This window comes from Cynocephalus volans, chromosome 11 (genome assembly GCF_027409185.1).
Source record: "Cynocephalus volans isolate mCynVol1 chromosome 11, mCynVol1.pri, whole genome shotgun sequence".
NCBI classification, from domain to species: domain Eukaryota; kingdom Metazoa; phylum Chordata; class Mammalia; order Dermoptera; family Cynocephalidae; genus Cynocephalus; species Cynocephalus volans.
Genome location: NC_084470.1, coordinates 48,807,335 through 48,834,430, shown reverse-complemented (window position 1 = coordinate 48,834,430; position 27,096 = coordinate 48,807,335). Strand labels below are relative to the sequence as shown.

The window sequence follows — 27,096 nt, the reverse complement described above, 5'->3', positions numbered from 1 at the left end:
TGACATCCAGCTCTGCTCTACTTGCTATCCTGTCTACTGGGAATAAAAACAAGCATCAACAAGTCACGGAGGACAACTGAAAGCTCTGAGCTAGGGCCGAGCCTGTGGCGCACTCGGTAGAGTGCTGCGCTGGGAGCGCGGCGACGCTCCCGCCACGGGTTCGGATCCTATATAGGAATGACCGGTGCACTCACTGGCTGAGTGCCGGTCACGAAAAAACGACAAAAAAAAAGAAAAAAAAAAGAAAGCTCTGAGCTAGAGTCCCTCTGCTCAAATCAGTAAGTCCAGTGTTAGAAATAGTAATAAGCAAGAGCTGTTCTTTTAATTAATTTGAATAGCACATTAATTTGAATAATAACAATGAAAAATAATACAACATAATTCAACTATTCTAAACAGCACTATTTTGCTCATGTCACAGAAGTCAGTATTTAACAGGTGTTTCCTAGAAACTTATTCTCAATAGTGCAACAACAGGTCACCTGTAAGATCTCAAAGATACCAGGACTGAAATGCTCAGGGGAGATTGAAGTCATGTGTAGGCAAAGATTACAGGAAAACAAAAAAATTCTCTTTAGTACACAATTTTAAAAACCAAAACAGAAATGTTTTTCTTATGGATTTGAGATTTAATAACGGTATTAGGCAAGGTGGGAATAAGTAAGAGGGGATAACATGCCCCATCTCCTTATGCACACAGATTTACCACTGGTTGTCTATAACAGCAAAAACTGGAAACAAGCCAAATGTTCACTAGAGGATACATTATATAAATCACAGAACACAGAAAGAAATTCAAGATATACTATTAAATGGAAAAAAAAATCAGGTTATGAAACTGTGTAGTTTGTAAACTCATTTTGACTTAAAGTAATTACATATACTTCTCCATTTATCTGTATATTTACACAAACACGCTTAGAACCAAGCCACGAAGGAAAGACACCAAAAGTTAACAGTGGTTTTCTCTGAGTAGTAGAATTTTGGGTGGTTTTTATTTTCATTATATTTTTCTGAACTTTCTGGTTTTTTCATAATGTCCAAGTTTTACCTTCATAATTAGGGGTGGGGAGCAGGAAGAATAGGTATTAAGATTCTAAGGAAATAGACACATGCTCAAAAATTCTAAGAACCAATTTACTGATATTCCATTACCAGCCACTTCTGACCCACACAAAAAATGCTTTTCAGTTCATAGCAGACAATCTTCTCATAATTGCCCTAGGACAAACAAGTGAAGCAAGTTTGAAGAATACTAGAAATAGTTGATATTTCAGGGTCAACCAGAAGCTAATGAACAATGTCAAAGATAAGTATTTATAGATGCTGATAAACTTAACTGCCTAGTCTACTGTGTATGGGATTAACATTTTTGAGTGTAGTGATTCAGCCTGTGGGCTGTTGAGTCAAGCTGCCTAAATTCAAATCCTGGCTCCACCACATCTTCTACATGATTTTGATCAAGTTATTTAATAACCTCATTACTCCTGTTTCCTCCTCTGTAAAACTGGGATGATAAAAATAACAATGATGATACAAATAATAATACCATCTGTAGACTGAATGTCCACTCCCACAAACTCACTGAAGCTTGAATTGTGTCCCGCAAGTTTTATGTATTAGAAACTTGACCCCCACTGTGACTATCAAGAGAGTGGGAAATCCTATTATGGTAATTGAAAGGAGGAGCCTTGAAGAGGTGATTAGATTGTAGGACTATGCTGTAGTGAATGGATTAATGATAGTGGTCGGGGCGTGGTTTGGAGGGCTTTAAAAGGAGAGTGAATGAGGAAGTTAGTCTCTCTGCTTCCATCATCTTGCAACATGACGCCATTGGGTCACTGTCATCACCACCAAGGCTCTCACCAGATGGTGTTCCCTGGACTTTGGACTTCCCAGCCTCGGAAACTGTAAGCAATAAATTTCATTTTCTTATAATCACCCAGTTCCAGGTATTTTGTTATAAGCAACAGAAACGGACTAATACACCATCTACCTCATATGGTTGCTGCAAAAACAGAATGACAATATGTATGAAGTGCTTACAACACAGCAAACACTCAAATGTTAACAATTATCATTACCATTAGAGAAAAGAGACTTAAAAAGATACTGATTCAAACAAAAGACAAACTTACAAATAAGAATGTTATCACAAGCTTAAGTGGCAGACTACTGGTTGTAAGAGCTAAGAGCACAGGTTACAAAGCCAGACTTCGTGGGTTCCAGTTTTAGCTCTACCATTTACTACCTATGTGGCTTTGGGCAAGTTACTAACTTCTCTGTGCCTTTGTCTCTACCTATGTAAAATGGGGATAGCAACAGCATTCACCTCAGAGGGCAGTTGTGAGGAGTAATAAATTAATACATGTAAAGTACTTAAAACTATGACTGGCTTGAGATAAACAATAAATACTAGCTATGACCTGATAACCAATCTTCCTTTCTACCACTCTTCGTTTTGCTCAGGGTAATAATAAACCCAGGTAAAAACATTCACCTTCCCGAATACAATTAAAGCCACAATGAGATACCACCCTACATCCATAAGAATGCACCCACAGAGTATTAATCTCACAGAGTATTAAGCAAAAGAAGCCAGACACAAAAGTGTATCCATTTTGGTTCCATTTACATAAAGTTTAAAAACAGGCAAAGTTAACCTACAGTGTTATACTCAGGATAGTATTTACCCTTAAGGGAAGGAACTGGATGGGCTTCTAGGGAGCTAATAATTTCTGTTTCTAGGTTTTGGGTGCTGGTTACAAAGGCATATTTAATTTAGCAAAATTCAAAAAATTGTATATTGAATATATCCTACTTTTCTGTATACATGTATTACACTGTGATATATCACATTTTAATTAGTGTTTTTTAATTTGAATTGATACATTATAAATGTACATACATATGGGGTGCAATCTGGTGTTCTGATACAAATATATTATATATGTTGTTTAACAATTGGATCAGGGTAGTTAAGGTATCAACCACCTCACCCATTTATGATTTCTTTCTGGCAAAAATATTCAAACTCTTTTCCTCTAGTTATTATGTAATATACAAAACTTAACTGTTAACCATAGTCACCCTACTGTGCAACAGATCATCAGAACTTATTTCTCCTATCTAATTGTAATTTTGTACCAGTTGGCCAACCTCTCCCTATTTTCCCTCCTCTGCCCCTCCCCCGTCTGTGGTAACCTAATTATGGTAATTGAAAAGCTAATTTAAATTAGATTTTCCCAGACTCTTTGAGCAAGGAATAGGCCATGTGACTAACTTTGGCCAACATTATACACTGTAAAAGAAGATCTATAGGATGGAATCTTTTGGGACAGCTACTGTTTTCCTGCTAAAACGGAATATGCTTTTTGTCCTTGTCTTCAGCCTTTCCTAGAATGGAGATGCAATGCCTGGAGGCCACCTTGCATTTGTGAGAATGAGAGGCAAGTAGTAAGGATGGGAAAGGCGAGGGTAGTAGGGGATTAGAAGCTAAAGGCAGAAAGGTCTTTCTGTTTACCTGACTTTATCTTCAGGTCTTCTGATGTATGAAAAACTAAACTCCCATTGGTACCCACTATTGTCAGGTATCTGGTACCAAAGACATCCTCTGACTGATTTATCATTCATTTTTTTTAAACTGATGGAAGTTAGAGAAGGAAACATTTATTAAGCAAAAATAAATGAACACATCAGAGTTACTTTAATTCTTTCCTGTCTCCCCATTTTACCTTGTTTTCAACCCCCTTCATTTTATTTCCCCAACACTGCTTTTATTCAGACCTTTATCTTTTATCAGCTAGCTGTCTGCAGCAGACTTCTGTGTTCTCACCTCAACTCTGTTACCTACCAATCTGCTGCTGTCACACTATCACCAGGATTGTCTTCCTAAAACACAATTCAGATTGTCTTACTCCAATTCTTAAAAACATTACATGGACTCCCTCCCGTTCAACATAAACTTCAAAATCCTTAGCTCATATTCAGTTTCTACTTCCCAAGATCCATTTCCCTGAAAATCCATCCCTCCATGCACCAAAAACTTGAGCTGTAACAGGCAACTTCCTGTTCCCTAGGCAAATGCACTGTGGTGTGCCTCTGTTCCTTTGCCCATACTTTCCCTGCATATGAAAAGCCAGACATCTTTCAAAACTCAGCTCAAATTTCAGCTCTTCCAGGAAACCTGAGATCTTATCTATTAGAAATGACCATTCTTTATGAACTAAGCACTTTACCTGGAACACTTATTACATTCTGATTCACCATTAGTTATTTACATGCTCGTATAGCTAATAACTAATTTGGTTGTTTATACCCCAGAATAACTACAGAGATAATACAGCAAAGTGGTTAAGAACAAAGACTCTGAACCAAATTCCCGGATTTGAATCCCATCTTCATCACTTAGTAGCTTCGTGACCTCTATGTCTCAATTTCTTCATCTGTAAATGGAATAATAGTACCACCCTAGCAGAATTGTAATCAGGATTAAATGAGTGAAAACATTTATGATACTTAGAAAAGTGCTTTATATGTGTAAGCGCTAAATAAGTTTTCCATCATTATGGCTACTGCACACATGCCCTCACACACGTCCTCACCCAGCCTTTATGCTCTTTTAGAAAAGGATCCATATTTTCTTTATCTCTGTAGCCTTGCCACAGTGCTTTCCACAAACTAGGTACTTAGTACATGTTTGCTCAGTTAAACCTTAACATGGCAATACGACAATAATGATCTAATGGGAGATTAACGACTCGGTGCTTGCTCAAAATGATATGTACAAAAACACATCATTTTATATAAACAACATGTTATCCTAGAAATCATCAAAAAAGTATACCAGGGCCGGCCCGTGGCTCACTCGGGAGAGTGTGGTGCTGAGAACACCAAGGCCCCGGGTTCGGATCCCATATACGGATGGCCGGTTCGCTCACTGGCTGAGTGTGGTGCTGACAACACCAAGTCAAGGGTTAAGATCCCCTTACCGGTCATCTTTAAAAAAAAAAAAAAAAAAAAAAAAAAAGTATACCAATAGCATTCAAAAAGAAAAAGGAAGAAGTGAAAACATACATCCACAAGAAGACTTCTACAGTGGTGTGCCTCGTAGTTTTAGTCATAAAAGCAACAAACTGGAAAATAGCCCAGGTGTCCATGAACAGGCGAATAAACTGCAGAATATTCATTCAAAGGAATACCACCAAGCAATAAAAAGGAACAAATGACTGATAATCACAACAACATGGATGAAACCTCAAAAACAGGCTGAATGAAAGAAGCCTTCTGCAAAAGAGTATATGCTTTTTGAGCCATCTATAAAATTCTACAACGAGCAAAACTAATCTGTGGTATGATGTAAAAAATTATAACAGTAGTTACCTCTGCAAGGGAAAACCATAAAGGAACTTTCTCAGGTGTTGATAATGTTCTGCAATCTCTGTATGAGTTGGCCATAAAGCTTTGACATATACATTTGTCAAAATACAGTCAATGTACACTTGAGGCATATTTCATGATATATAAACATGGTTAATAGACACAAAGAATGAGAACATTTTGTAATGACAAATATGCCAACTATCCTGATTTAATCATCACGTATTGTACACAAATACTGATAGTCAACTCTGCACCCCACAAACATGTATAATCAATTGTTTCAATAAAAAAATTAATTAAATTAAAAAAATAAATTTTACCTCGAAAAAGAAAATATAAATATTAAACAGTAGTTAATGATATACAGGCTGAAATATTAGAGAAAGTGTACTATTGTTTGCAACTTACTTTGAAATACATCAAAAAAGTAAAATAGATTTAGGGATAGATAGAAGGATGAACAGATGGACAGATTTGTGATAAAGCAAGTACAGTAAAATATCAATTGTAGAATCTAGTTGGAGGGTATATAGGTATTCACTGTAAAGTTCTTTAACTTTTCAGTATGTTTGAAATTCTTCATAATGAACTATTAAAAATAAAAAAGCAAGCAGTATTCAAAAAACAACAAAGAATTCAAAATTCACTTGTGACACCCATAATTTCCCTTATATTAAAAAATTCATAAATGATTTTCAAAACAAGGGTTTTTCCCCATAAAAAGACAGTCCATTTAAATCCCTATATTTTGCTCTATTCAATTTAATCAAATTCAGTTCTCATTTTGTTTTAATAGCATATAAATTCAAATGAGGGGGGCTGGCCAGTTAGCTCAATTGGTTAGAGTGCAGTGTTGTAACACCAAGGTCGAGGGTTCAGATCCCTATACTAGCCAGGTGCAAAAAACATAAAATAAAATAAAATAAATGAGACAATACATGGCAAAAAATTACATCTGGATAGTATAGTGTTTTGTGCCTACCTATGATAATTCCACAGCACTGTTGATAATTGCCACTGCTCCTTGAGCAAATAATTTAAGATTTCATGCCTGATTTCTCATCTATACAGTAAGAGGGTAATAATAAATCCTAAATTCCTCCTAAACTCCTAAATACCAAAACTATGATCCAATGAAACTGTTTGTTTTACAGCTTATCAGATAATGCTCAAATATACCAACTGTTTTGCAAAATGTATTTTTCTCTATTACATGGTGGCATATACTAGATATTTTGAAATATCTGAGTTTGTGTAAGTCTGGAGTAAAATGTTAGCTATCTGTATGCCTTTGGAGATGAATGAATGAATGATCATTTTGATTAGGTGGATTTGATCAACTACATTATACAACACTTTAAAAATTATTTTTAACAGAAGTTTTTATGAAATACATACTATATACAATTTTCAATTTCTTAAATAAGGACAATGAGTAATCCTTTTTTAATGACGCTCCTGCCGCAATCATTATATTGCATCCCAAATCTATTGATTTATATAAGACACTTTGCCTCAGTAATGAGGGTCCACAGGCCACAATGTTTTATGAACTCTTGGGTCTGCTTTTCACCATGTCTTTTACCCTGGTGTCAACTATGATTTCCTGCTGCTGTTAATATCCCACTCATAGGAAGCATTCTACCCCCTTCATGTATATACATTGTTCCTAATTTGCTAAACCTAACAACTAACTTGTCCGAAATTTTTTTTAAATAAAAGCAAATAGACTCTGAATGAAGGCATCTCCTTGTTAGGAGAATTAATGAGATCATATCTGTAAAATGCTTAAGCTTAACATTTATCTGATATGTAGTAAACGTAATAAATACCACTCTCCAAATAACTTTTTAAAAAACAAGGATAACCGAAATTCTCTAGTAGTAAAATATTGTGCATTAGAGCAAACTTTGAAGGAAATCCTACTTTCTTCAGAGTCCCCTTCCAGATTACATAACTCAACATATCTCTCAACGTGGCTACCTCCATAATCTTAGCTGGGTTTCATTCTTTAAAAAAGTTTTACTTCACTGCCATTAATTTTAAAAATGAGAAATTATGGAATCTTGCTTTCATTTAAAATATTTTCCAAGGAACCATGAACAAACCTGTAATTTACCCATACACACTGTATCAAATGTTTGGACATCACTTTTCAATGTAAAGCCAAATGTTGATAATTAATATATTCACCAACACCCTGAAATGACTTATCAGTAACAGACCTGAGGAGTGGTTGGTTCACTTCCATTTACGCTGTCCAGAGATTTTGTGGCATGGGTAGATGCATTCTAAGAAAGAGAAAGAAACATCATAAAGAAAAGGAACAGAAAACTAAAGTTCAAAACTATTAAGAACAAAGTCCAAGTACCAAGATCTATTAGATATATTTATCTATTAAACAAAATTAGTTAATTATTCATTTATTATAATGTTTTCATGCAACACAAAACTAGTATGGTAAGTATTTTAGAAAATTCATTTTGCTGTAATATATGAAACTAAGTAGCAAAGATTAGTAAGTAGTAAAATTTATTTCAAGCTAATCACATACCTCTTCCCATTCTGTCCGGAGTTTTTTTCCCCACAACAAAAATCAACACTAGGGATTCAATTAGCAAAACTCATTCAAATAGAAAACTATTCAGAAAAAGTAATGTTAATTGTTTCCTACAATAAAATAATACTCAAAAAAAATTATTTGAACTAAGCTCTAAAAAATATATTGATAACAAGAAATGGAAAAGCGTCATTCATTTGAAGTCAGCAATCTAAATGACGTTGTTGAGACAATTTTTTTTAAAACTTATAATCAAAAATCTCTTCTTCTGCATGTTAAATTTTTTGTTTTGTTTTGTTGGTATGACAAATGCTCCAAATTTGGCAACATTCTACTGACTACATCATACTGGCATAGATTTCATGACAATGGATGAAATCCTTTGAGATTCAAAATTCTATGTCAAAAACAAATTCTATATTGCATTCAAAATACACTGTTTCTAACTAAAATTAGAGCTATGGAAGTAGCTCATGGTAAAATAACCCATGTTTTAAATAAAAGGATTCCACCAAATACTAGCCACTATATTTCAGTAACTTGACATTTAAACAGTAGATGTCCCCCTACCTCTACAGCTGACCAAGAAAAGGTCAAATATCTGACCTAATATTCTTAACTATAAGTGGAGAAGGTGCTCAGCTTTGCAGAAGTGTTCTCAAATTTTTTAACACTGATTAGGTATTTGATAGTAAGAAATTATTAATTTTCAGGTATGATAAATGTATTGTGGCTATATATTTTTAGACTTTATCTCTCAGAGATATATACCATAATACTTACAAATGAAATATGATTTCTAAAGTTTGCTACAAATATCCAAGAGGAGCAAGGAGGAGCTCCATGCATGGGGAGGGTGGTAGTAGTGTGGTTAGGGAAGTGTGGGAGTGGAATGGTAGTAGATAAAACAAGATGGCCATGAGTTATTAATTGTTGACACTGGGTAATGAATATTGTGGTGGGGGGGGTTCTTATACCACTACTAATACTATTTCCACTTTTGTAACATGTTCAAAATTTTCCCCAATTAAAAAAAAATTTAAGTACTTCCTCTTCCACCAAAAATAAAAAGTTATCAAATTTTATCAGTCTAAGACATTTCCTTAAAGTTACACAGGAAAGGAAGGTTGGGGGAACATAGAAATTAACTTTTATCTTCCTATTCTCTGCCATTTCAAAAAATTACAAGTTGTATACATGGGCATATATTTGTGTAGCATCACAATGAATGCCTTCTAGCACATTTTTCATACTACACTACACATTATAAAATACAAAATATACCTTTCAGAGACCAACAATTCTCTTGGCCAGTGAATATATTGAAAAGTAATATACACTTAAATTACAGAGAAAGGAAATAAAGGACTCCATGAAATATTTAGGTTAGGAAGAAGAGCGGCAAGAGAGTCCATATTCTGTTTTAAGTAAATGACTTGACACATGATTGTGGTCCATACAAAAATACTACTCTACAAATGGTTTGAAATATCACCCTATCAAACACACAGAGCACATTTAAAAACTTCTCCTCCCCACACTTATATTTCAATTTATGTATTATACCCATATGTCTAAACAAATGCAGGACAGCTAAGGAAAGTATCGACCTAAATTACCCTGTAAATTTAAATTAGGAATCTCTAGAGGAAAAATTAGAAATATTGTCACTACCTGTAATGTCTTCTCCATTTCTGCCAGGTAAACTATTGTTCATCTTTCAACTTTCAAATGCCACTTCATTCCTGAAGCTTCATATGGCTTGCCTGGAAGGCTAACACATTCCCTATGCCTGTATTTTCTTCTATGAAACCTTAATTTCTTTGTACTATAAGTGTATGTTGACATCTTTGTCTCCATATTTAATTATAAACTCTCAGAGGACAGGGACCCTGCATTTTCATCTTGGTTCCCAGGACCTAACATTTTGCCTGAATTGTAGTAAGGGCTCAATAAATACTTATTAAATCCTTGGGCAGTCACTTCCAGCACAGTAAGACCTCTGAAGGCTTTCTCCCAGAGAGAACCGGAAGAACTAGCTCAACTCATATCAATAGAATTCTCAAAAGTCACCAACACTTTCTACTGGAAGAAATTCTTAGATTAACAGGAAAACCCTTTTAAAGTGTATTTAACTTAAAAGTACACACAGGCTCCCTGCCAGATTTGTCTTCAATCACATTTTTTTCAATTTTCAACATCCATTTTACTTACTGCTGAGCACTAAGGATATACAATTTTTAGAATTTGGGGTAAAGACATGCATTTTTTAAAAAAACTGAATTAAGGAAAAGTCAGTACATGGTGAACTCATAGTGGAATTAGACCCTCACAAAATTTTTATTCTGATATAGGTTATGCTATAGTGCCTTTGTTCCATGGGGACAAATAAGTTTTTATCTGAACAAACACAAAATTTAAATAAAATCACAGAAGATTTTTAGTCTAGTTGAATTTTAAAATAGTTCTAAAGCTTCCACTTTTACATTAACAGCATTTTTGACAATAGAATAGGTACTCAATATAAATGATTTTTAGGTACTTATGAGAGTGGACCTAGGAGAAGCTATTCTTTAAAAAAAAAAAAAGTTTCTATTACCACTACATGAAGTGTAAAGCAATACCAATTTATGTTTTTAAAGTAATTGGTAAGTTCTCTCTAACTGGGATTCCTGACTCCCTCCAAAATCAGTTTTTAAAACATTGAGGTGTTATCCTTATCCGTAGCCAGAGCTAAGGAGAGACCACTTTCCCTGAGATCCAAGCAAAGGCACCACCAGAAATCCCATTTTCACACTAGCTGCCTTCTTTTCTAAAACCAAGTTTAGAGTGCAATTTAAGATTACTACTGGTCATATGCATACCAAGTCTTTATCAGCTTTTTTACTACAAAAATGTTCTATTTTCATCACCAGTTACCTATTAAGTTAAACCAATTCTCATTGTTTAGAAAAACCTCAATCCCAGTTCGGTCAGTGTCTAATCTATACTGGGCAAACACCTCTAAATTTTTATTTGCTAAATTATGAACTTATCAGATACTTTAAGTAGGAATATGTCCACAGCAAATTACATACAAGATTCAAAATTGTGTGAATTCAGTCAGTTGAAAAAGAATGAGGTAATTATTTCCTTTCAGATGCTTAATATATAGAAAACTGGTAATTGAAAAATAAGACGCAATTATTTGTTAAAGAAAAATCCACCTACCTATTCAATGTTGGTTAATTGTGGATTTACATAACAATAAATGTTTTCCCTAAAAATGTGAGTCACATCTCAAAATATTATTGGCCTTCTACCTAGCAGAACAAAGATTTCTAGCAATGCATATCTTTTTTTTTTGTTAGTAAGCAAACATTCCCTAGGAATAATACTTAAAATTTAAACGAAGTGAAGATAGTCTTCACTATATTAATGAAAACAGGGTTATTTTGTTGCTGTTAAAAACTACTAGTAAGCACACCAGCCATCAGAATTCAGCAATTTACTCTCTGATTTTTTGCAGCAAGGTTAGCAACAGGACACTGAAGATGCTGAGAGATGGTAAGTGACAAGCAACATGAGATTTGCTTCTACAATTGCCAAATTACTTTGCTTCCCCACAAAGGGAATGCAGAAAGCGGTGGAAGGACTCACCACACTGTCACTCTGTGTTTTAGGTTGTTTGGAGGAATCCAAAGCAAAGATAGTATACTCAGAGAGAAAAGCAGGCTCTGCTATCATCCCGGCTAGTAGCTGTCTCATTCAGTGTAATAAGCAGAGGTATAAAAATAAAATAAATGATGAAAAACAAATCATAATGGCATGTTGCAAAGTGTTCTTATCACGCAATATGCATAACACTTACAATGGCTATCACTACCACTACCACCACCACCACTCCACCCACAGAAATAAAAAGTCCCTGGGAAAGGTCAGGAATGGAGATGACTCGTCAAAGCTCAACTTAAAAACAACTTGCTTATTGGCCTACAAATGATATATGCAACAGGCACAACAGCATCCAGCATGTCTACAACTTTGGTTTAAAAACCCATACCAATAAAAACAATACATGAGGGTGCAAAATTTCAGTTATGCAAGGTAAATTATGGAGGTGATCTATACAGCATAGTGCCTATAGCTAATAATACTATATTATATATTTTAAAATTTCTAGAAGGATAGATCTTATGTTAAGTGTTCTTACCAAAAATAATAATAATAATAATGGGAGTGGGAGGAAACTTTGTAAGTTGATACATATGTCCACGGCCTTGATAGCAGTGATGGTTTCATGGGTGTATATTTATCCCCAAACTTATCAAGTTGTATAATTAAATATGTACAGCTTTTTACACATCCATCATACCTCAGTAAAGTGGATTTAGAAAATGCATGGTAAGAACACAAAACCTTAGTATATAACATGCATAAATACTAAGTCATTCATTTTTATATATTCAAAAAGACATCATGGAAATGTATGGGGAGGATAAAATACCCAAAGAACTTTAATCATTTATCTGTCCTTACACACAAAATTATTTTTCTCCAAAATATGTACAGAAGAAACTTTTGAAACATAAATTATAAGTTTGAAAGATAAATCTTATTATACCAGTCCTTTTGATATATATTCTCTTCTGTGCTTCTTCTGTGATATATATGCTCTTCTTTTCTTTCAGAAGCTATATACTATACACCAAAATACCAATAGTCATAAATTAGATGTACAAGAAATTATAAAATGAATTTTTTGATGACAGAGGTTATATAAATCTATACACACACACACACACACACACACACACACACACACACACACACACACGATGAGGACATGTAAAACTGGTGAAATCTGAATAAGCTCTGTTCATGTCACAGAGTTTACCAATATCAATTTCCTTGTTTGGATAGCATACTGAAGTTATACATGTTACTATTGGGGGAATCTGGGTGAAGAATATAAAAGGTCTACCCACTCAAATTTTTATAACCTCCGATGAATCTATAATTATTTCAAAATAAAAACTTTAAAAAATGTATCTTTTGAAACATTAACTTAGCACTTAATATATTATGTAGTATATAATGAAGAACTTATATCTGAAAATAAATGCCTGTAAAAGGTTATGAATACATACTTTTCACCTCAGTACTGTAGAGTTATGGATACTAACTAAAGCCTTTACTAACTCTTCATCTGGTCCTACATTAGAGACCATCATAATTATAGATAGGACAAATTTTTTTTAGAGTATTTTTTGTTATGTTAATAACTGGTACTCCTTGGATAAGACTGAATAATTTTTATACTAACCTCTAAATTTTAGTATTATGGTATACTAATACTAATATGCTAAATGCCTTTTTGGCTCTCGGGAATCATCCAATCTAAGTTCCTACTCTTGCTGAAAATCTACTTTCCCAGGAACTCAGAAAGGTCATCCTTTAAATGGACATTAATTTTAGAATAAACGATATACAAATTTACTCTTCTTAGACTTCCAAAATTAATTTTTGAAATGAAGTCACCCTTGCCCACATAAGTAGATAATTCAAAATTTCACAGGAAAGAGTATATTTGAAATTTTAAGAGATAAACACAAAACCTGATGTCCAGTATAGAAAAATGTTGGCCCACAATTTCAAACACTGTGGCCAAACAAAAATTTACACTACAGCCCCTAGCCCCAGCAAAAGCAAAGTGTATCAAAACGAGTTTCCATTGACAGCATCTTAAAGTCTAAGGAGCTTTTCCCCTCCTTGCTATCCCTTTTACTTGCTTCTCCTGCCTGGGAAAGTCCCACAACAACCAGTTCTCGAATATTCTCACTACGATTCTGTCTCAACTCTGTCTCTCTCTAACAATTCTCAAGTTGTAATTCAAATCTGCTAAGAATTCACATCTTGTGTGTGGTCCCCCTACTGAAGCCATCAGTTGAACTAAGACTGATTGAAGTTATATGTGTCTGAACATTCATGAAGACTGTCTGAAACTCCTAGCAGATATATGTTGAAGGCTTTCTATCTATCCTCCACATCCCTTACTCTCATGTACTACATATATTTTTTCTCCTTAATCTGTGTGTCTCTTTATTTTTAGTGGGATTACTCAATATGCTTTCTGAATTCCCTAATTTTCCCTTTAACTGGGACCAGTCTGAGCTTTATTTTGATTTACATGTTTATATCATTTTTTTCTTTTTTCATTTCCAGGATTTCCAATTAGTTCTTTTTCATCTCTACCTAGTCTAGTTTGGTTTTGGCCTAGTTTTCCCTCTACAACTTTCTGTTTTTTTCAAAAAATATAGTAATTACTACTCACTTGTCTTATCAAAGACACTGTTTTTAAAATCTTTTCCAGATTGCTCTATTATTTTAGTTTTATCTGGAGTAAATTTATATCCAATTCCTGTTTTTATTGGCTGCCTTCTTTGCATTTGTTTTAGTTTTCATTTACAGGCTCATTTTGAGAAAGGTATTACCTTTCTCCTTTCTGTGCTCATTCCTCCTCAACTAGCCAATCTCATTTCCAAGGTCCCAGTTAGAGTTTCCTATGGCTATACAGGGGTTATCACAAACACAGTTACTAAGCCAACATGAAGTTTGATTCGGGTCTTGGTCATGAGGCCTTCCTAAGGACAGCAGTTTCCCATATTGGGCCACAGAACTCTAGGCAGTAGTTAGCAACAGTTTTTTCAAACTCCTTTTACCAGTGCTATGAGCCAAAGCTAACTCCCTAACATAGAACACTTCCAATCCTTCTCAACCAGACAAAGAGAAAATTAAGTCCTAATGCCTGCCCTAAAGTATTCATTATGTGTAATGAACTAATGTATCTCCTATGCATCTAGCATAGTACCAGTTTCATAGCGTCCTTGGGAGAATTCAGAAAACAGTTATTCAATTTTCTGTTGGTTTAATTCTCTCAGAGAACCCCAGTTGAAAATGGATGCCTCTGTCCCAGTCTCAAGCTTTCTAGGGCCAAGGCTTCAGTCCCTCTCAGCCCAGGGAGATGTTTAACTTGTTTGTGAACCCACATACATCTCTGAATTTTTTTTATTTTATTTTATATACTACTTCTAGGTTTTTTGAAACAGCAAAGGTGCTTCAGGGTGAACTCGCAGCATGATTTAACCAGAAGTTCTGCAGGTAAAGATTTAGCATGTTAGGCAGAATGCCATTGTGACTGAGTATTTCTAATAACGAGCAGTTCTTTCTCAGTGAAAGAGCTTCTTCGAAATTCCTTGAGAAACTATTACTACTTATTTTCAGTGATTTTTAGATTTCCTTTTACTAATAGGCAACAAAAGCTTTATTGTCATCTCTCATATATAATATTGTGGAGGAGGGATGGTTAAAAAGATTAGTACCTTAGCAAGGGTATAAATCCCTCTGCCTTGAAGATATGTGGTCCTGTTTCTACCTTCCCAGACATTGTTACATACAACTGTTAGTAGCAACACTCAACTATTTCGGGTTAATTAAACTCATTACATTGTTATTTGCAACACCATATACCTTAAAAAGTACCTATGATAATATACCCAGCAGAAGATATAATAATAAAATTGTCTACAGCAGCAGCAGGTGAGGACACATGCAGCACAGACTGTGGGCAAATCATTTTGATCAAATTCAATACCACGACTCAAGGCTCTATTTTGCCTGTATGGACGTTTCTGCCACATACAGTATACAGTCTTTAAACAAACATACATACACACAAAATAGCAAAACAGGACAAGGTATCTAATTTCCCCTAGCCCTAATCACCAATGAAAAGACCAAGAGTATATAAAGATAGGAAAAACCATGTATCAGCCCAGGAAACGAAGAAAGATGAGGCAAAACATTCAAGGAAGTTTTGCTAAGAGACTTGAGAAAAATAAGTCATCAAAGATCAGCTTGCCACTCCAATTCTGAGCTCAGAATGCTCAGCACACTCAACAGAGTGGAACCAAAAGCTGGTTCTTCAAAAAGATCAATAAAATTGAAAAACCTTTAGCTAGACTGATAGAGGGAGAAAAAAAGACTCATATTACTAAAATCAGGAATAAAAGAGATTACCACTGAATTTACATAAACAAAAAAGATTATAAGGCAGTACTATGTGTTAAAAGAAAAACTTCACACAAAGTAAATTAAAGTTTATTTGAGCAAAAAACAATTGGCAAATCAGGCAGCCCTCAGAAGCAGAAGAGGTTCAGAAAGCACTGGTCTGTGATGTGGCTGGCAGTATTTATGGGCAGAAAATGAAATGACATACAGAAACAGCTTCAATGGTTACAGTTCTGTGTTTGCCTTACTTGGGTATGGGCTGATCAGTTGGCAGCCTATAACTGGCTGAAGTTTGTCTGCTGTGATTAGCTGAGACTCAGCCAGTTGTTAAAAAAAAAAAAAAATACACTCCTAATTTAGGCTTTCAGTTTGCTTATGTACTAAATTAGGTTACAGTTCTTTATGCAGGGACTCAAGGTAGCCTCAGGCCAAATTTAGTTTAATTTAACATACATTCTAACGTGTGCTGTCACCACTTCTATTCAATGCTGTATTACAGGTTCTAGCCAGGGCAATTAGGCAAGAAAATGTTAAAAAAAAAAAAAAAAAAAAAAGGCACCAGATTAAATGAAGATATAAAACTACCTCTATTTGCAGATGACATTATCTTGTATATAGAAGATCCTGAGGAATCCATTAAAAAACAATTAAGAGTTCAGCAAGGTTGCAGGATACAAGACTAATTTACAAAAAATAAATTGTATTTCTATAGAGTAGCAATAAGAAAGCCAAAAATAAAATTAAGAAAACAATTCCTTTAAAAAAAAAAAAAAGAAAGAACAATTCCGCTTACAATAGCATCAAAATAAAAATAAAATACTTGGGAATATATTTACCATAACCAGTACAAAACTTATATTCTGAAAACTACAAAATAATGTTGAAAGAAATTAAAGAATACCTTAATAAATAGAGGATAGGGAGAAGAAGAAGATAGAAAGCTTCCCAATTAATGAAAGCTGCTAAACATGGCACAAAGAGAAAAGGATAAACCACTCTCCTTAAAAACAGAGTTGAGAGAAGTGTAAATGAAATAACTATAAAAGTGAGTGCAGCAGTATACTAATAATGCATTCTGGCCGATAGAGTTGATTTAAGGACTGAAAGGTTGGTTTAATATTAGGATGCCGGTTAATATAATCCATGTCCTATGATTAGATTAAATATATTAGTGTGTGTGTGTGTGTGTGTGTGTGTGTGTGTGTGTGTGTGTGTGTGTGTGTGTGTGTGTGTGTGTGTGTGTGTGTGTGTGTGTGTGTGTGTGTGTGTGTGTGTGTGTGTGTGTGTGTGTGTGTGTGTATGAAAACTGAACAGATACCAAAAGGCAACTTAACAGGTGTATCTTTCACCTTCATTAACTGATAGATGGTATGCAGGTTACAATCTAACTTCTAAAAAAGCAAAAGCATGTCGGCTTTGAAAGCCAATCCATTAGGGCCAGAATTAATTCCTAATTTAGGAAGGAATGCTTCTCATGCATCTTTGAAGATACTTCTTAGTAATCCCTAAAGGACAATGACTTTAAGCTGAAGAAGCCCTGAAACAGTGTAAATTTCTAAAATGTGCTTAAGAATTATCAAAAACCGAAAGCGTTAAGAATCCCTCTAATAGGTGATCTCATGGAGCGGTGCAAACTGACTTGGAAATACAAAGACAACCAACAAGAGGCAGCACTTTGTTTTTCAAAGATATCTCAGGTCAAAAAGAATAAAAGAAAAAGTTGCATTTTTCTTGAGGTTTGGAAAAGCATTTGGGCTATGATTATACAGGCCAAAGCAGCCTGATGCCTCATTATTTCTTTACCTACAATGTCACTCTTAACACAAAATTTAGTGTCTGTGCTATTCAAGAGCTGATAAATACAGCAAAATCCCATTCCCCCCCCACACACATTTTTTTCTCTTCTGCATAATAACTGTCTTTTGTATGTGATTCACTAACTACAAGTATTTTCATACTTCTGAATTCACCTGTTCCTAATAAGAGCCCTGTGAAAGTGGATTTTTATAACACCACAATTTTAATGAGGAGGAGGCTGAGGCTCTAAGAAGTTAAGGAAGCTTCCTGAAGTCACAAATCAGGTAAGGGATGAAATCCTGTGGTACTTCCAATGCATGTAGGGAAACATGCAGGGAAGCAAAAAAACATAGGGTATGTGTTGGGAAAATGGAACAATTAGTTCAGGCTCCCCTCGCCTGGGAGCCGGTTTAGGGTCGGTTTAGGGTCGTTTGGTAAACATTGTATGTGTGTGGGTGGAGTAAGTGCGCCTGCACTGGCGCCACTTTGGCTGGTGTTTTACTGCCTCAGGCGCCTGCTCTGTGTGGCCATGTTTTTCCAGACCTGTGGCTTCCAAGGACCATGTGGCCGGTTACCTAGCTCATAGACCTGCATGGAGGGGTCTGGTGACCCAGCCTGGCGTGTGAAGGGTTTGTGACCCAGTCTGTGAATGGGCTTGAGAGGTCTGGGAGCTCCAGACCCAGCCCTAGGTCAACCATCGGCCCAGTCAGTGAAGGATTATTGACAGGTAAAAGAGCTGCGACAACTAGGGTGGTTGCCTAGCTTTACAATCGGAGTTACAAACAGGATTAAGAGATAGACAACTGGCACTGTGAGGATTCCAGGCCTTAGCCTTAGCCTCACAGTAGCCCTTGTCGTAGCCAGACAGTATGCATTAACAGACATCTTTGAAACAGAACAGAATCCATCAATTAACTAGAATTGTTTATTTCTATACTTCATTTTTTAGCAGAGAAAAAATGGATTATAACAAAATTAAGTTCTAGAATTTAATTTTAAAACAACACAAAATTTTTAACAAGTGAGTCCCTCAGATAACAATGAACGTGCCTACTTTCACCCCTAATCTATGAGGAAGTGTCTCAAGAAGACAGCAAACTAAACAGAACAAGAGAGAAAATGAAGCTATCTAATCCTTCCTTCATAAATTCAATTGGCAAAGAAGAGAGAACATTTTTAGGGCCCTAATCCACATAATGGTCCATCTGTTTCCCTCACCTCACAAAGAGACCTAAGCCACTATTTACTTTAAATGGTTAATTTATGTTACATGAATTATATCTCAATTAAAAAAAAAAAAATCATTAGAGTGGGGCAGAAGGCAGGAGGATGGTAGTTTCATTTGCCCTAGCTAGTCCCTTACATGATCCTACACTCCATATTGCTCTAAACAAAACATATAGGGAAGCAAAAAAGATTCATTTCAAGCAACAACAGGGAGGAAGCCCTATTCTGCAGATAGTGAGGCTATGCCTGGGATCACCAGGAAAGAGTCAACTGGATAGATCTACCTTTTGTACAGGATGAGAGAGTGCCAGAGTACCAGGGATCTACAGACTTCAGGGTCAGTGTAAATTTAGTCTACTCTCCTCAGCCTTTGATGCCTAAATCATGTAGATGATTTTTTACGTCCCTATAAAGAAGCCTAAGGCACTGCAACCAAAGATAGACGTTTTTTGATTTACATACAATATTTACACAGGAAATTAACACAGGAAAGTAGACATATTAGAATTTTCATCAATAGCTAAAAAATGGTAAATCCTTTAATTCATCAGGAAATTGACTTACTGAAACCATTCTACTTCCCAAGCATTATAGATAAGAAAGACTCACTGTAGAGGTAGACAAATATTTTGAACTGAATTGCCACATTTTGCTTTAAAAAAAAATTTTTTTTTTAACTTAAAATAAAAAGTCCAGGTCCCATCCCTGACGGATCACCTTCTATCTTAGAGGCTTAACAAAATGAAATAAAGAAAAAAGAAAGTAGTGGGATGACTAAAAAGATAATTTTTATGTAATGTCCTTTTAATCAATGACTTATTTATGAAATTGGAAAGCCTTTTATTTATTGTAAACTAAGTTGAACTAAGGTTAAGAGTGCACTCTGCAGTCAAAAATACCTTTTAGAATTGTCAGAAAAGCTTAAAAAGCAAGAAGATGAAGTGATAACACTGCTTTGTCTTTCTATCGGAAACCATCTCCTAAGCTATACAGAATCCATTAGTACTAAAATTTGGGAAGAAATAAAAAATAACCTTTAGCTTACTTAGCCTATTGTAAATGAATGCTCAAACCATCCCTTTCAGAAAGGGTTATTTTGTAAACATATTCAATTAAAATGTTTTCAAACATCCCAGATAAAATAAATTTTTTTAAAAAAAGTAATAGTAGCAATCAAGTTATTCTCAGGGTTTCAACTGTCTGCATGCAAATCAAGATACTGTAATATCAGTCAACACACTGGGTGTAGGAATAATGCTGTAAACACTGATTGCAAAAACAGTACTTCCCAATACTGCAGCTTTTGTTCAAATTGGTTACATGTAAAAACTAAGTTCAATAACATATACTTTATATCACAAATTTAAAGAAATGCAATACTGCAAATAATGCATAAGAAAATAAAATCTCAAGGAAAGTATTCATGTACTGTATACTTTTATACAACTTCATCACATCATTTAAATATATGCACCAAGGACATAGTGTACATACCATTAACTTTGAATGTAAAGTGTGCAGTATGAAGTTTTTAAGTTTGTTTTACTATCAACATCTACTAAATAAAGTTTTTTTAAAATTTTTGTTTTAAAATAAATTTCATCAGGACAATTTCAAAGAATCTCTCAAATTTTTAAATTTGCATATACCCTGTGATCCAGCAATCCCATTCCTAGAAATCTATCCCACAGAATAATAGCATTATAAATGTATATATATGTACAGGCTCACTACAGTACTGTAATACTAAAAAGATTATAAAATTTTATTTGTAATATTGAGACTTTCTCCAAACTAATCTACTGACTCAAAGCAATCCCAATCAAAAAACTTATAGGTTTGTTTTGTTGTCATTATTTGTACTTTATTTTGTTTTGAGTGTGTTTTTGTGGAACTTAGAAACCTAATTCTAAAATTTATATTGAATTATATGGAAAAGATTAAGAATAACCAAGACATTCAAGAAGAACAAGGTAAAACTACAGTTATTAAGACAGTGTGGTATCAGATCAAACACAAAGTGAACAATGGAACAGAACAGAGAGCTCAGAAAATAGCCACTCAAATATGGACACTTAATTTCTGAAAAACAATAGTACAGTAGAGCACTGTGGAAAAGATGGGACAACTGGATAGACACAGTGCAGGAAATAAAACGATCACTATCTCACATCATATTGAACAATCATTTCCAAGTGCAGTATAGATCTAAATGTGAAAAGCAAAATAAGATAATACAGGAAAACACTCTTAGATTAAGAAAAGAAATCTTTAACAAGAAACAAAGAATGCTAGCCATAAAATGAAATCAATAAATTGGAGAATATATTAAAACTAAGAACTTCTGTTTATCAAAAGATACCATTAAGAAAACAAAAGGCAAGCCACAGAGCAGAAGATATTTGCTAGATACATATCCAATAAAGAACTCCTATCTACACTATATATATATAAAAACCCAAAACCTACAAATCAATAAGAAAAAGACAATCCAATAGAAAAGCAGTGAAGAGACTTAAACAACACTTCACAAAAGAAGATATCAAATGGCCAATAGACAAAAATATGCTCAATCTTATCAGTCATTAAAGAAATGCAAACTAAAACCATAACAAAAGGCCACTGCACACCCACCGGCATGGCAGATATTAAAAAGACTATCAAGGATGAAGAGCAAAAGCAACTTTCATAAACTCCAGGTAGGATGGTCAATTTCTACAACTATTCTGGAAAACAATCAGCATTATCTTCTAAAGTGTTAAAACTAGGTAAATCCTCTAAGCCAGTGATTCTACTCTACATACCAACAGAAATACAGGTACATGTGTACCAAAAGAAATGCACAATAATGTCCCAGTAGCACAACACACAACAGCCAAAAATTGGAGACAACCAAAATGTCTAACTAATTAATGTTTACATTTAGAAAGCACACTTAAGTGGTAAAATTATAAAGAAAGGGGAGGAAGCAAATATCAAAAATTCAAGATGGTGGTAATTTCTTAGGGGTAGGGAAGGTGTACTACAGTGCTGGCGATGTTCCTTTTCTTAACCCAAGTGGTGGTTAACACAGAGATTCGTTTTGTGATAATTCTCTGATTTGCGCATTTATATTTTACCCCCTTTTCTGTATTTAATGCTACACTTCACAAAAAGAAATAAAAGTTGAGAAAAATGAGTTTTGGTGCCAACTGCTAGTTACTTCTCGGTTTCCACTCGCCAGCTTGAAAATACTTTTTCCCATATGGTGCTATGTGGAACAAACTGTTATCAAATCATTCCGAAAGCTTCAAATATTAAATGTAGAGTATAACCTCTCAAATTAAGGTTCTCAAAGAAAACATGCTTTACAACAGCATAACTGCTATTTGAGAAAAAAGACAAATTACGTTACTCATAAAAACCAGAATTAAATAGCTGACCTGTCAAAATAGTTTCTTGTTTTGTTATCAACAGTAGCATTACATTTTAGATTAATTAGCTTCTTATGAAAGGTATATTAGAAAACAAATTCCAAACATACCTCTCTATTGGGTGTACCTTCATCAAGTTGCTCTGTAAATGAAGACGTCCTGCTCCTGGTTCTTGTTGGCGTTGAAGAATTGGAGGAAGCCTAGATTTAAAAATTATTGCACAAATTAGAATGACTACATTAACTAGTACACTGTGTACTGGGTGGTACTTCTCTCAGTCCATGCCCAAAAACTCAATGAAAGAAAGTAAAAGAGCAAACACATGAAAAGCAGAAAAGGATAACTAAAACGTAATCAACTAGAAGACCCAACCTACCTACTGGGTCCTTGGCCCAACTCTGCTACCAAATACGACTATAATCTTAGCTAAATAAACTTTTGAGGGATATATGTCTTCATATATAAAATAAGGCTGTGATGCTAATATTAGAGGAAACTGAAGGGGTATATGAAAATTCTCTTACTACCTTTGCAAGTTTTCTGTAAATCAAAATTATTACAAAATTAAAAGTTCAGGGGCTGGCTGGTAGCTCAGCTGGTTAGAACACAGCCTTATAATCCAAAGGTCATGAGTTCAGATCCCCCTACCAGCCAGCCACCTTTAAAAAAACATGGTCATCAATTCAATCTTTAAGGTCCATTACAGCTCTGACATTCAATACAAGAAATGTACAGGTAAACAGCACTTCCCCACCTCTCTAGTCAAGGGCCTTGATTTGAGTCTACTTTGTACACCACATCCGGATACTGAGATACCAGTTCATTTAGCTCTGTACTGAGATGCCAGTCCATTTAGTTCTGTAAAGGACAGCCTGGCTTCTGTACTCCTCAGTACAAAAACCCTCAGGAGAAAGGGCCCAAAATTTAAATTAGAAATCTGAAGTCTACTCTAAGGTGAGCTAAAAACAGCCCTAAAAGTGTACAGCCAAAACTTTATCCCCCATACCCACAACAAAATAGATCTATACTCATCCACACATAGAAACGACTAAGTCTTCATCCCTTACCCATTTGTAGTCCACTCAGCTCTACATAAAAGGCATTAATAAATATATGTCAAATAAATGAATGAACAAATGGAAGTTTGATCTGTCAAATCTGTGAACATATTGCTGTGGCTAGGCTGGAACTGAGAGGTCATGAGGAATTGTATACATACATACACTATATAGAAACATACAGACATATAACATATTCAGTTTATGATAAACATTACATTTTACATCAGGATAGATGTTCAATAAATGGTATTAGGACACCTGACCATCCATACAGGGGTACAGACAACAATCAGGACCTTACTTCATACTTAAGCTATATTAAAGATTTAAATTTTTTTTTAATTGAAATACAAAAAAAAAAAAAAAAAATACAAGAATCTATTTCCATAATCTCTGAATGGAAAAGAGATTTTTATGTCAGAAGCAGAAATACAAATGAACGGTTTAACTGGGAGGAGGGGGAAAGCATCTACAAAATATAACAAAACTTTAGTAACCTTTTTTCTATAAACAGCTCTTATAATTCCATAAGCTTGAACTCAGGAAACTTACTAACCTACTCTTCTGGGGGCATGTGGCCTGAGCTCTTGCAATCAGATACATACGTATGAGACTTAAAGAATCATAAGTAAGTGATGTGAGAAAATAGAGATGAAAGATTAAAGTTAATCATCTAGCAAGCATGGAGACAGAGTTTCATGTAAACATGAGCCATGCAGTGGAAGATGCAACGCTGGTGCCAAGCTGAGAAAAGTGCACTATTCTTATCAGAACAGTCTCCTCAGTGTCTAGATGTAGCAATCAGCCTAGACTATTGGGCCCTCAAGGAAATTCTGTAAGCTACCAAATATTCTTTAATAAATTCCTTTTCTGCTTACCTAGCTGGACCAAATTCTGTTGCTTACAGCTAAGAATTCCAACACACACACCATTTCTAAAAGATGAACCAGAAAAATCAACACATAACAGATAAAATTAACCATGTACAGAAGTCATAGATATCTTCTCGCACCCAAAACAGGAAGAATAAGGACTTAAAAATTTAAACAAGAAAACAGTTGAATGTGAAATAAAGCTTATCAATGGTTTAAATGTCTAGAAACTGTATGACTATAAGTCAACACTGCTTAGAAAATGGGAAAGGAAAGCATAGTCACTGGACAGTGTTTATTCCATGACCGAGATAAATTACAAACATTCAGAGTACTTTCATTAAAATTGAGGGATGGCCAGCCACCAAAAAAAAAAAAAAAAAAAATCTGAGTGAAATTCAATAAACCCTCCCCACACCTAAGCCATAATTTTCGAACCATGCCAGCTTCAAAGGCTGCAGATGCTTAGAAAGAGCATCTATAAGGAGGAGGACCTCCATTTGTAAATATTTACAAAGGGTTACATGTAAGATCTCCTTTAATAAAAGGGCCATTGAAGGGGTAAAAAGTTAGGAAAGTAATTAGAAAAGTACTACCAAACTAGAGGAAATACCTCTTGACCAACCAACTCTCTCTGCTGTAAATCCATCATGTCTAAGAAATCTTTGGGTTATTAATTCAGTTTTCCAAATGTCCAGATGCCAAGAAAGGGCTACCCAAGACAGTGACCTATCAGTCACTTGAGAAGTACACCCCATTGAGGATTTTTTTAATTGGTACTGTGTCTCATAACTTAGCCTCATATGAATCTAATCAGTAACTGAGAGCCTCATCAGCTTACGATAAACTGACAAAATCAAATGATGGAGTTTACAAAGCTGAAGAATAGCTTCTAAAACATACTGTCCTCAGAAAAGTAGTACCACCTGGCAAAACTTGGCCTGATGGCTTGTTGGTCTTCCTTTGGAGTTGCAGGAATAACGATATCACATGAGAAAACTGATGTGATTATAAAACACTGCATAAAGAACTAACTGTACTTGAGCAAGTGCCTGGATCTTTAATGGGCTATCCTCACTTCAAACCAAACTTGGGCTGATCAGTTCTCATAGCCATGAGAAATCTGAAGGTGGATTTCTAAACTATGTGCCAAGAAACTTGATGGCTATCTCCAGGCTCACAATTAGTATTTTATTGTCCACTGACTGTTTATTAACTGACTATAGGCCTCAGTTTCACTATAAGAAAAGCCATTTTAGTCACTGTGGTAGGAAGAATTCTAAGATGACTCCCAAATGACCCTTACCCTGTGAATATGATGAGCTATATCACTCTGGTGATTATGTTACATTACATGGCAAAAGGGATCTTGAAGGTATATTAATAATTACTAATCAGTTGACTTTGAGTTAATCAAAAAATTACTTGGATGGGTCTAACCTAATTACATGAGCCCTTCATATATAGGGGTCTAGAGGGCAGAGACAGAAGGCAGAGAGATACACTCTTGCTGTCCTGAAAGAAAGCAAAATGCCTATGGGGGCACGTGGCAAGGCACTACTGACAGCCTCTAGGAGCTGAAAGTAGTCCTCTTCAACAGTCAGCAAGAAAGGAGGACCTCAGTACTACAACCACAAAGGACTGAATTCTACCACAACCACATAAACATAGAAGACCCTGAGCTCCAGATGAGATGGCAGCCTAGAAGACACCTTGAGTTCAGCCTTGTGAGACCCTGAGCACAGAACTCAGTCATGCCATGCCAGACTTCTGACCTACAAAACTGTGAAATAATAACTGGGTTATTAGGCACTACGGTTGTGGTATCTTGTTATGCAACATTAGAAAACTAATACAATCACCCTTAGAAATAATAAGCCTTGAATGCCTTTTTCATGTACCATGACTTTTCATTAACCATCACCCTGATCCTCTCCAGAAATGCCTATGTGCAGCCGCAACATCCTGTGCACACCACCATCACACTGAAATACTTGTCTCTCATCCCCATGGTACAGGGAGCATATCTACCCTTCAAGAAAAACACAACACCCAGCATAGCACCCTGCAGGCACTGTTAAATAAGTAAATGCACTACAATTGCAAGTGCTTTCAAATACTTTATTGCTTTTGATCCTTACAACCAGGTGAAATGTAAGTAGGACAGATATTATCATTCATAATTTCCTGATGAGGAAATAAGCTTAGAATGCTTACACTGCTTGCTCAGGTTGCATATTACAAGATCTGGGTTAGACAAGGCCTTCTGATTCCCTCATCTAATTCCCCAGTATTTTTCAGATCACTGCTTCTCAGATTTTTTTCTCTGGGACTCATAGCAAAAATAACAATAATAATAATGATGGATCTTGGACGTGACCAGCGCCATTGTGCACACAATAAGCACAAAACAGCTGCCAGCCTTGTCTTCCACTCCAGTACCAAACCCCTCCCCGCTTCCCTTTAGGAGGAGCCTCGTGACTTCTGCAAAACAGAAACCCTGTTGCTGCTGCAAAGGCGCAATTCTCCACCCTGGTCACACAGCTTCCGCATTAGCATAATGCCCCTCCCTGATTGTATCAGCCAGCCCTTGGCGCCTTACATAAGCTTTCTCACCCCCACATCTGGTGCTGTCCTCCATTTTGAAGGCAGCCCTGGGTACCCTCCACTTTCAGCACAGCCCAGCAGATTCTTTTCCTTTAATAAAGCTTCATTGGTACTGGCATCTTGGCTCA

General features: G+C 35.4%; 1 protein-coding gene across 6 annotated transcripts in view; it reads right to left on the bottom strand.

Moving 5' to 3' along the window:
* Positions 1-27,096, bottom strand: part of GOLGA4 (golgin A4) — a 115,135-nt gene that overhangs the window by 72,777 nt on the left and 15,262 nt on the right. For 4 of the 6 annotated variants that reach the window (XM_063113568.1, XM_063113563.1, XM_063113564.1 and 1 more), the window contains exons 2-4: positions 22,539-22,628; positions 11,582-11,680; positions 7,608-7,673 (exon numbers count right to left, since the gene is read on the bottom strand). In XM_063113568.1, coding sequence (XP_062969638.1) covers positions 7,608-7,673; positions 11,582-11,680; positions 22,539-22,628 — 255 coding nt within the window. The remainder of the gene's footprint in view (positions 1-7,607; positions 7,674-11,581; positions 11,681-22,538; positions 22,629-27,096) is intronic. The other 2 variants (XM_063113566.1, XM_063113567.1) reach the window with 1 other exon arrangement.